At 35.1% G+C, this 12,300-nt stretch overlaps 1 protein-coding gene across 1 annotated transcript in view; it reads right to left on the bottom strand.

The window, feature by feature from the left end:
- Window positions 1-12,300, bottom strand: part of LRP1B (LDL receptor related protein 1B) — a 2,167,013-nt gene that overhangs the window by 762,361 nt on the left and 1,392,352 nt on the right. Inside the window, exons 22-23 of the mRNA XM_070768349.1 lie at window positions 9,974-10,174; window positions 3,203-3,448 (exon numbers count right to left, since the gene is read on the bottom strand). Of these exons, the coding sequence (XP_070624450.1) occupies window positions 3,203-3,448; window positions 9,974-10,174 (447 nt within the window). The remainder of the gene's footprint in view (window positions 1-3,202; window positions 3,449-9,973; window positions 10,175-12,300) is intronic.

The following is a 12,300-nucleotide window of genomic DNA, read 5'->3' as shown; positions in this document are numbered from 1 at the left end:
TACTAAGGGGAAGGTTCATAGCAATACAACCTTACCTCAAGAAACAAGACAAAAGTCAAATAAATAACCTAACCCTACACCTAAAGCAACTAGAAAAGGAATAAATAAAGAACCCCAGGGTTAGTAAAAGGAATGAAATCATAAAAATTAGGGGAGAAATAAGTGAAAAGGAAACAAAGGAGACCATAGCAAAAATCAATGAAACTAAAAGCTGGTTCTTTGAGAAGATAAATGAAATAGACAAAGCATAGTCAGACTCACCAAAAAAAAAAAAAAAAAAAATGGAGAAGAATCAAATCAACAAAATCAGAAATGAAAATGGAGAAATCACAACAGACAACACAGAAATAAAAAGGATCATGCTGCTGCTGCTGCTGTTAAGTCGCTTCAGTTGTGTCCAACTCTGTGCGACCCCATGGACGGCAGCCCACCAGGTTCCCCTGTCCCTGGGATTCTCCAGGCAAGAACATTGGAGTGGGTTGCCATTGCCTTCTCCAATGCATGAAAGTGAAAAGTGAAAGTGAAGCCGCTCAGTCATGTCCGACTCTTAGCGACCCCATGGACTGCAGCCCTCCAGGCTCCTCCGTCCATGGGATTTTCCAGGCAAGAGTACTGGAGTGGGGTGCCATTGCCTTCTCCAACAAAGGATCATAAGAGACTACTCTCGGGAACTATATGCCAATAAAATGGATAACTTGGAAGAAATGGACACATTCTTAGAAAAGTATAACTCCAAAACTGAACCAAGAAGAAATAGAAAATCTTAACAGACCCATCACAAGCATGGAAATCAAAACTGTAATCAGAAATCTTCCAGCAAATAAAACTCTGCACTAATTTTAAAAGGTAAAATATAATTTTGCTTCTCTGTTAAATTATCAACAAAGCTAGGTGTGATACACAGCGATCTTAACAGTGAAAAATGATATGGTATTATTAGATTTTCTTTCTGAGCTGAGAGTAGAAGGGGTCAATTCCATTAGAAGAGTTACCTTTGCACCTGGTAACTTATATTCAAAAGTTGAATTGTTCTAATATTTAACTTGAGTTAAACTGATTTTATAGAGTATTCATTTCATAGAGTACAAAGCCATAATAAGTCAATCATTTTGTGATCTATATCCAAAAATCAGAAATGGAGCCAATTATCTTGTAAAACATGATTATATATCTAAGTTTGATCTATCACTCCCCTACTCCAAACATGTATATGAAATGGTTATCTTTATTTCAATAAACTGCTATTTATCTTGCTAATTACATTGTGCAAGAATTCTGTAAGAGAATAAGTCAAATGAATGTTTGCTAAATTTATGCTTCTAGAACTCAAATTTTAACAGGAAAAAAAAAACTACAAGACAACATTTGAAATAAGGTAATAAAATAATTTAATGTTCTCTGAAAAAATCATCCTTTTAATTCATATTACTTTATTGGATATTATGTAAAACACAAGAGAAAAATCTATAACTTGATTTCTGACTTCAAGACAGCTATTACTTTACTGGAGAAGTAAAGAGTAAAGGAGGGAGATAAATAAAAACATAAATATATTTCTTTAGACAAATTCTAGATATAGAAGGGAGAAATAAGTGGAGACAGCCAGCATGTTTGGAAGAAGACTCCATTAAAGAAGAAAGATTTGCACTAGTAGGTTTTAAAAATATCCAGAATTTTTAGAGACAAAGAGGGAAAGTACAATCTAAGTAGAAGGAAAAAAATGAAAAATGTTTATGATATATGGGTTCTTAGGAGCCTGATGAAGCCCGGGTACTCCTAATCAGAATTTTTAGAGTCCAAAAACAGTTAGAAAAAAGTATAACAAAGGTAAATAAAAAAGAATTAAATATATTCAAATGCATTTATCATATAAATAAAAACAGTTTTTGATGGAGGAATATATGTGCTTTTTTAAATTAACACATTCAGTAACAAGATTCAGCATTGGGTCACATGACTCCCATTACTGAAGGAGTAGTAGTTTTCAAAGCCTGAGAGTAAGAGAGATTTTGAGATATTAGCAACAACTTTTAACATAATATGAATATGACTATTACTTCACAGTGATATTTCACAGTGGTCACTTCACAGAGACATAGTCATTGTTGCTGCTAAAAACTGGTCTGTGGCATACATTCACAACTCAAAGAAATGTTAACTTTCAGGGAGAGATTAAAGAAAATAAAAGTGTAAAATTTTTCCTTAAGAAACTTCATGGACCCCCTCCAATTCTATCCATGGACCTCTTAGTGCCCAGTGACTCAGACTAATAACCTACAGAAGTTATGGGAAACCACCACTCACTAAGCACTGAACGAGTGTGGGGCATAGTAAACGTGCTTCTTGTCATTTTTGCAACGTGTTGTTGTGCTGGGCATTGATATTTGAAAGATGAGAAAACCAAAGCTCAAAAGTTTTGGGTGACCGGCCTGGGGTTAAATACACTATGATTGCCAGCAGCAGGATTAGATTTCAAATTCTGGCACGTTCCATAGCCTTCATTTGCTTTTCCTACTGTGGAATATGACCTAGAGAATCAGCAGTATGTCTTAAATGGGCAAGCAAGAGATGAATACAGCCAGAGTTAAGTTGTTTTCAAGAGCAGTAGAGATACAGATGGTGGCTCAAACAGTAAAGAATCCGCCTGCAGTGTGGGAGACCTGAGTTCGATCCCTGGTTTGGGAAGACCCCCTGGAGGAGGGAATGGCTACCCACTCCAGTATTCTTGCCTGGAAAATCCCCAAGGACAGAGGAGCCTGGTGGGCTGCAGTCCATGGGGTTGCAGAAACCTGGACATGAATGACTAAACACAGAGATTCAGATGAAGTGTGGGACTGGGCCAGACTTTATGGGGTTATAAAAAGCACTCAAAAGTAAATAAAAGTAAAAGCTTTGGAGAATAGAAAAACAAGCACCTGGGGAGCAAGATGACAAAAGCAGGTATTTAAAGAAAAGATAATCAGATGGCTTTTAACGGTAAAGGATTATTTTAATATTTTTTGTCCAAAAGATTTTGGCATAGGTTTAATGGTGCATTATATGTTAGTGCCTTTTCTAAATTTAATCAAATCCATTAGTAATTTTCTGAGTTGGTTTTTTATTTTTTTTTCTCAATACCGATTCTTAAATATAGCAAGATATACAATACAGAAACACATACCACTTGCTATTCTTAAATATAGCAAAATATACATCTACTTACCAACACTTGAGCAACTTTGACCATCCACATCCAGCTTCCACCCTTCATAGCATGAGCACTTGACTGTCTGCTTGTGCTGTTCACACACTTGACTGCACTTTAGATGATTGCTACAATAATCTACAATTTCACACGTTTTATTGTCTCTGCCGAGTTGAAGTCCTTCAGGGCAGGAACAGACAATTCCTCTTCCAGGAACAACAGAACAGTGGTTGCTACAGCCTCCATTGTTCAGTGAACATTCATCTATAAAAGGATAGGAACAGATAATAGGGCATCATGAATTGTTTTGTTCAATTAAGTACTAATCATTGAACTCATTTCTTTAAATCTAGAATTAAAGATTATAAATAAATTGAGAAAGATCTTTACAGATTTTTTTTAAATTTAGTCCTAAAGGGGTAGGGATGATGAAAAATTTATCCAATGATCAAATAGAATTCTATATGATACAAATTGGCTGCCCATATGGTGCTAGTGGTAAAGAACCTGCCTGCCAGTGCAAGAGAGGTAAAAGATGTGGGTTCGATCCCTGGGTTGGGAAGATCCCTTGGAGAAGGAAACTGCAGCCCATTCCAGTATACCTGCCTGGGAAATTCCATGGACAGAGAAGCCTGGTGAGCTATAGTCTATGGGGCTGAAAAGAGTCAGACATGACGAGCATAGCACAGGCTAATGATATAAACTGGGAATGGAAAATTTGCATTTCTCTAAATTTTGCAGTACACTTTATTGTACTCCATAGAACTAAAGTGAGTTAAGTGTTTCTATTACTACTGGAAATATTATGCTCAGTCTTTTAGCAATTATGCAAAATCAGAATTTTGGGGCTTCCAAAAGAGACACACATATACTGATGATCTGAAAATCTGATTATCACAGTGTTTATAAATAAACAGGAACAAGCATACATATATATATGTATGTATTATATCTATATATTGTTTTCTACATCTATAGTCTGATTTAGAATTATAATCCAGAATGGATTAGTTTGTCCTTTACTGACTACAGATATTTATTTAGGTAAATTATACATTGTACCTCATATATTTGTTATTATTATTAATTCAGTGAGGCTATGGAAATAGAATAAACAATACACAAAAATACTTGACCTGGCATTTTGGGCTAAAATAATGAGCAACTAACATTGACTGCACAAATGATAATAGTTTCATAAAGAAAGAATTTTTCTTTAAGGCACTTATAATTTATAATTACACATTAGATACATTTATCATTCTACTTCATCACAAGATTGTAGGATATATGAGAATATACAAACATCCTTTCTGTTTACCATGTATATCCCATAGTTAAAGTGCCTAGCATAGAGTAAGCAGTTAAAAACACATATTGAATAACAAAATTTACAAAATCATCCAAAAGCACACAACTGTTCCTAAATTGAGCTAGTATCTGTCCACCTGGGAAATTTTAAAATGCCATATTTATGCACTTGACAAAAATAGCCAGTGTTTATTTTTGCAATCATGATATTAACTCTTGCTATATATTATTATATTAGGTGTCTATTAATAAGGACAAAATAAGTTTTGTCTTCCTTGCCTTTAAAAATAGTTGAGTAGTTTTCAAAGCCTGTTCAATTAGGTGTATTTTTAGACATACTGAAAAGGAATATTGTTCAATGATTTGCAAATTGCAATAATATTTTCTTATATAGCTCTAATATGTTTTGTTCTCTATGGAAATTCACCCAGTTCAAAAATTTGGACTGGAAAGTTAAGGCTTTCAAAAATATTCTCTGCACATTTTAAACTTCTTTATGGGTCAACTATTCTTCACATTTGTCACCATAAAAGATGTTACAGCAATAAGAAAAGAAAAATAACTACATTAACTCCTGTCTCTAAGAATTCAATTCAAGTTTGGCATTATTTTAAAGAAGAAAAGAGAGTCATTTCTTGGTTCCTCCAAGTATGTTTATTCACCTGTAATCATAATCATTTCAAAATAGCAGTCGTTTCAAAGTATTTGCCCCATTTTAGTTCAATTGACATTCTTTTCCAAGAGAATTACTGTAAAGTAATGTCATCATACACAGCAGGTGAAAAAAAATTGTTACAATGCTTTTAGCTTATTTCAAGTATGATTGTTCTCTCACTATTCAAATGTCTCTTTCTGATACTACCTTTAGAATTAAGTCATAGATTTTAGGATAAATGCAAATGCACATTGAAATATACAACTTAACATACATAATTGAACGGCAATATGTGTATCACTAGTCCCTTGCCAATTTTCCCTTAACCCTAAACCTATCATCCTGTAGCATGTTTTAAATTTTTGTTACCTGAGAAAGATGTTCTCATTGACCAAACTCCAGTCAAGCATCGCTTAATCTTCCTTTTAACTAGTCCTCAGTCTTGGCCAATAAAAACTGCAGACTCTCAGCACAAACAATTTCACTGTCAAATCCTCTCCCCATCCCCTTCCTCTCAACCCAATAAAAATCTTGGACAAATAGTACAGTTTCTAAAAGCTCATAGCAACATCCCTAGAATGACCTCAGCCCCCCTTACAGTGCCTGCCTTAGAAAGCTCCATGACTTCACGAAGCTGTCAGGAGAATTCATTGTTTGTTTCAGCCACAACCTGATGATAGGCAGAAAGCCCTCTGAACCCCATCTTAGAAAAATTATTTTTGAAAGCTTGCAATATAAATCTTTTTTTTTTTTTGCACCCTTGCCATGTAAATTTTCTACCACCCAGAGTGTTTTTTTTTTTTTTCTTTTTTTGAGCACCTGCAAGTCACCTTTTGAAATATAAACATTCAAAGAGATAACTCTTTCAGTCTTACTCCCAGCCTTTGTGAGCATCTTGCTCTGATTTATATCACTGCCTCCAGTCCCAAGGGATTCCCTCGTGGCTCAGTGGTAAAGAATCCACCTGCTAATGCAGGAGACTTGTTGATCCCTGGGTTGGGAAGATCCCCTGGAGAAGGAAATGGAAACACGCTCCAGTATGGAGTGGTGGGAAATCCCATGGACAGATGAGCTTAGTGGGCTACAGTCCTGGGGTCACAAAGAGTTGGACATGACTTAGTGATTAAACAACAACTCCAGTTATAAAGATAAGAAGTTAGTATCTTCTCCGGAATGAGCACCAATTAACAAAAGCAGGAGGCCTAGACACATGTACCTTCCTCCCCTATTTCAAACCTCCCAACCCTGCACCCCCGCTTAACATCCTTAAGCACATTCTAGCCTTTAAAGTTTCTCATCATTTGTTTTGATGAAGCTGATTTCAATTTATGTTGGACACTCGTCCTATTGCAATAGTTATTACTGAGTAAGATTTATCTTTACCATTTTAATTAGTGTTCAGTTTTGCTTATTTTTGACATATGTTTGTAACAAAAATCAACAGTTAACTCCCATCACAAATGATTAAAACCTTGTGTGTGTGTTTAGTCGCTAAGTCGTGTTTGACTCTTGAGACCTCATAGACTGTAGCCCACCAGGCTCCTCTGTCTGTGGGATTTTCTGGGCAAGAATATTGGAATGGGTTGTCATTCCCTCCTCCAGAGGATCATCTTGACCCAGGGATTGAACCCATGTCTCCTGTGTTGGCAGATGGATTCTTTATCACTGAGCCACCATTTGTTTCTTAAGTGCATATGCATTTCCTTTTGAAATCACTTTAAATTCCCCCTGGGGTGGGGTGGGGGGATCTTTTCATTAGGCTTAAATTCCCCAAGCTTTTTTTTTTTTAATAGATCAGATTTATTTGGAGAAAACAACCTCGCTAAACAAAGGATGGAAGTTTACATCTGAAGACATCTCCCAAGTATTGAGTCTACAGATTACAAGTTATTTTTATAAATTTTACATGTACTAAGGGGCAGGATAGGAATCATCTCTGTTTTTGTTTCAACAGTAGGTAGGATAGCAGAGAGGGAAGGAAGAGCTATTTTGGATATAACTATTTGGAAGGAGTTGACATGAAGAGGGTCAACCCTACAGTTTCATCCTCTATAGCAAATGGCTTAAAAAAACCTTGTCAACTTAGGGTATCTCTCTCTAAAAGTCACTTCTTAGCTACTAACTAATTCATGTCAATGATTTAAAGTTAATTCACTTGGTATATTTTTCATGTCCACTGGGTAAATGACTCATGATGCCCATTGCTGCAGCACTCAAACCAACACCCTTGTCTGGCTGGACAGGACCTAACCTAGGATTGATGGGGGGAAAAAAAAAAAACTTGAAAGCAAGAGAACAAAGTGTCTTTTCTCTACAGGTAACAATATTGCTGATAAATGATACCAAACAAAATTGTGGAGAACTAAAACATTGTACAAAATGTTTATAGTGCTTTGTATTTCACCTATTTCAGTATTTATGTGATTAGATCAATTTTTTCAAGAAAATGGTGGTTAAATCATTTGAAGAGTCACTGTGTATTCTGCTATGGCAATAGATTGATACTGTATAATCCTGTGGATGCCTCCTAATCAATTCTATCTGAATTAAGCCACTAATAATTACAGCAACTATCTAGGACTCATATTCTTCAAAAGTAAAATAAGTGTTCCATGAGTTAAAAAAAAAAATTACCATCTACATAAGTGATGGTGCAGAGGTGCACATAAAAGCACTTCTTGTTTCTTTTAGGAGAAAGAAGAGCCTTCTGCAATTCAGTTCCTTGACCAGTGCTTGTTTTTGTTTTTCACTGTTCCAATTCTTCCTCAACTTCATCTCATAAAGGACAGAGTGTATGAGTTCAATATCCCAAAGTGCTACAATCAGGATGAAAATGTCTTTTTATCTTCTCTGGTACTTCCATACCCAGCTTTACTGAGATCTTTTATACTGTCTATAATTATTTAAAATCCTTGACCAAGGCTTCTTGGCCAAAGAGTACAGTAGTTTGATAAGCAAGATCTGGGTTTCAATCTTGAAGTAGAGAAATAAACTCAGAAGAAATTCCCTTTCCTTTTTTTACTTTCCGAATTGGGGGAGCAGAGGATAGGAAAATAAGGTTGCATTTTCTTAGGATTCTTTTCATTTTTCTAATGACAGTATTTTCTCTCTCTTTTTTTTTTTTTTTTTGTTTCCTTCACTTACCCCAAAAGGTGAAAAAAAGGTAGAAAACTACTAATTTATTTCAATACCTGAAATACATCAGATATTATTACCATGATTTCCTGACAGATATCATTATGTCCATTTTTTTTAATGGAGAAACTGACAACTCCAGAAATTGAGCCACCTTTCTGGGTGACTTAATCAAAATAATTGAAGAAGAGAATTCAAACCTGTCAAAAATCTCATTTTTTTCTATAATTGCACAATTTTAATTTTAATACTGCTTATAGTTTCCTTCTTTTAGAAACTTCATGAGCAATTTTCATATACTGTAAGGTAAGAGATCTTTCCATCCACCAAGCTACTTTATTAGGGAGAACAAGCTGGAAGAAAAAGAAGTGAATACATGTAAACTAACTCTGTCATCCCTTAATTGCAATTTTTTTGTTTAATTTTTAAAGCTTTTGCTTGTTTAAATGTTAGCAATGATGAATGAAGGCTGTTGTATTTACTGTTTCAAGGTTATTTTATAGAATCACAGATTGTTTGGATTTTTATTGCACAAGTTTTAAAAATAACAAGTCTTTTTATATCACTCAGTATGCTATTAATGCTCAATTCAGATCAAAATATGATAACTGTAGACTTAAATGTAGTTGTCTTCCTATTTCCAATCAGGTAGCTTAATAATTTCCTAAAGGTATTTTCTTACTGCCTCAAGTCATCTCATTATTGTTCTTATCATTCTGTAAACTCTTCATTACTCCATTGATGTCACCTTCAGTATTGTCTGGAAAACATATTTTTTAAAATCTCCTTGTTAAATCTCTGATCTCCCCACAGAGAAGGAAATGTAATTGCTTTATATGTGCTGGTGGCATAAAGAGATGGCTAGTCGCAAGTTATTTCAAAGCTCAAAAGCTATCAGATTGAACTCATTTTAACTAGAGAAAGCATACTAAAGAAAGCTACTGTATGAGAACTAAAAAATTCTGAGAAAATCATATAAAATTGAATAATAGACTGAGTGACTAATACTTTCACTTCATTATCCAGTTTCTTCCTTTCAACATTCCTAAAAAAGGTTTCTAGTATAACGATCAGAAGGCCAGACAAAATCTATTAGATGGTAGTAAACTTCATCTCATGGTTTAGCAATAACAGTAATCTCCTTTAGTAATAACAGGAATCTCCTGTTCTGAGTGACTCACTGAGGAAAAAATAATCAGTTCAATTGTGGAAACAACATTGAATATTCAGAGACCTTAAGTGAAAGTGTTAGTCATTTAGCCGTGTCCGACTCTTCAAAGGCTCCTCTATCCTCTACCCATGGAATTCTCCAGGCAAGAATACTGGCGTCAGTAACCATTTCCTCCTCCAGGGGATCTTTGCCACCCAGGGGTTGAATCCAGGTCTCCTGTACTACACGCAGTCTCTTTGAGTCACCAGGGAAGCACAAATGAGGAACACAGCTATACTACTCTTAAGGTTAGCTAGATGGACATTAACTTTCTCTGCTTCATTTTTAGAAATTTATGATCACATTTAAATTTTCAAATAAATATACTGTTGCCTGCAAAATGTAAGTAGGGTTCATGCTAAAATTTACATTTAAAGGGAATTACTGGAAGGAGCTAATGCTTCTAGAATAAGTATCAAGGAGTACACTAAAAGGTTCTAGTATCCAGAAAGAAGCAAGGCAGTGAAATGTACAATACCACAGAGGTCGCCTTCATCAGACCCGTCAGGACAATCCCATCTCCCATTGCAGAGTTTCTCTGGCTGCAGGCAGACTGAGGTGTCATTAGCACAAGGGTACTTGGGTGGTCCACACAAGAAATTGTCACAATCATCTTCATCTGATTGATCTTCACAATCAATATCTCCATCACAGACCCAGGCTTTGCTGATGCATCTCCCTTAAGAAAATAGAAACAACATGCATTTAATTTTTGCAATTAAGCCACGGTAATAATGAGTGATCATTGTCTTCAGTCAGAGCAGAACTAATTGCTTTTACCAAGAAATCTATTTGGTGATAGTTTGACAGCTTATTTTCACAAAGACATTTGAGTAGTACTTGTCCTGATTGTTAACAGTGTTTTTAGCGTGAAAGCCTTGATACTGTCTTTAGTTTCAAGTTATTGACTTGCTCTATTAAAAAAAAAAGGTATAACTAATTAAAAGTTTAATTACAATACTTTTAAGAGAAAATTTTAAAATATATTTTATAGTAGTATAAGTCTCTTTCAGAGTCCTAAATTTAGATAAATGCTATCAGTGTCTTCTGGAGCTCTAAAATTAAGTAAATGCTTTATTTTTTAAGATGATAATTTCTCTTTTTTTTACATTTATAACCTTAAACTTCAACATATCATATTCAGACTATGTACATGCCCTTTCACAGAAGAATATAAAATGTTACTAAACATTTTAGTAGTTAAGATATATACAGACAAAATTTAGAGAAATATGTTTTTTTTAATTGACTTTGAAAGAAAAACAAATTATTATTTAGCCAGAATGTTTCAAAAGCAAATGTGAAATTCCTGGAAAGCAATGTTTTTGTATATGTAAATTGCTTTATTGAAAAGTATTCCTTTCCAGAATATTTGTATTTTTCTTCTAATTAAAATTATGTTTTCTAATTTATACAATTTTAAGGTGTAATGGGAATAAAAAATCTACCTAAAAGGATAAATACTAGTTATTGGCTGATTATATACCAACATCTCATAAAATGAGTGGGGCAAATAAAAAGGAAATGGAAAAATATTAAATTGTAAATTTTAGGCTTAAATTGAAGAAAGTAGGGGACCACTAGACCATTCAGATATGACCCATATCAAATCCTTTATGATTATACAGTGGAAGTGAGAAATAGATTTAAGGGACTAGATCTGATAGATAGAGTGCTTGATGAACTATGGATGGAGGTTCAGAGGTTCGTGACATTGTCCAGGAGACAGGGATCAAGACCATTTCCATGCAAAAGAAATGCAAAAAGCAAAAAGGCTGTCTGAGGAAGCCTTACAAATAGCTGTGAAAAGAAGAGAAGTGAAAAACAAAGGAGAAAAGGAAAGATATAAGCATCTGAATGCAGTTCCAAAGAATAGCCAGGAGAGGTAAGAAAGCCTTCCTCAGCAATCAATGCAAAGAAATAGAGGAAAACAAGATAATGGGAAACACTAGAGATCTCTTCAAGAAAATCAGAGATACCAAGGGAATAATTCATGCAAATATGGGCTCAATAAAGAAGAAAAATGGTATGGACCTAACAGACACAGAAGATATTAAGAAGAGGTGGCAAGAATACACAGAAGAACTGTATAAAAAAGATCTTCATGACCCAGATAATCACGATGGTGTGATCACTCACCTAGAGCCAGACATCCTGGAATGTGAAGTCAAGTGGGCCTTAGAAAGCATCACTAAGAACAAAGTTAGTGCAGGTGATAGAATTCCAATTGAGCTATTTCAAAACCTGAAAGATGATGCTGTGAAAGTGCTGCACTCAATATGCCAGCAAATTTGGAAAATTCAGCAGTGGCCACAGGACTGGAAAAGGTCAGTTTTCCCCAAAGAAAGGCAATGCCAAAGAATGCTCAAACTACCACACAATTGCACTCATCTCACATGCTAGTAAAGTAATGCTCAAAATTCTCCAAGCCAGGCTTCAGCAATACTTGAACTGTGAAACTCCAGATGTTCAAGCTGGTTTTAGAAAAGGCAGAGGAACCAGAGACCAAATTGCCAACATCCGCTGGATCATGGAAAAAGCAAGAGAGTTCCAGAAAAACATCTATTTCTGCTTTATTGACTATGCCAAAGCCTTTGACTGTGTGGATCACAATAAACTGGAAAATTCTGACAGAGATGGGCATACCAGACCACCTGACCTGCCTCTTGAGAAACCTATATGCAGATCAGGAAGCAACAATTAGAACTGGACATGGAACAACAGACTGGTTCCAAATAGGAAAACGAGTACATCAAGGCTGTATAATATCACCCTACTTCTTTAACTTCTATGCAGAGTATATCA

Source organism: Bos indicus, chromosome 2 (assembly GCF_029378745.1).
Source record: "Bos indicus isolate NIAB-ARS_2022 breed Sahiwal x Tharparkar chromosome 2, NIAB-ARS_B.indTharparkar_mat_pri_1.0, whole genome shotgun sequence".
In the NCBI taxonomy this organism is placed as follows: Eukaryota; Metazoa; Chordata; class Mammalia; order Artiodactyla; family Bovidae; genus Bos; species Bos indicus.
This window is presented reverse-complemented; position numbering and strand designations above follow the sequence as displayed.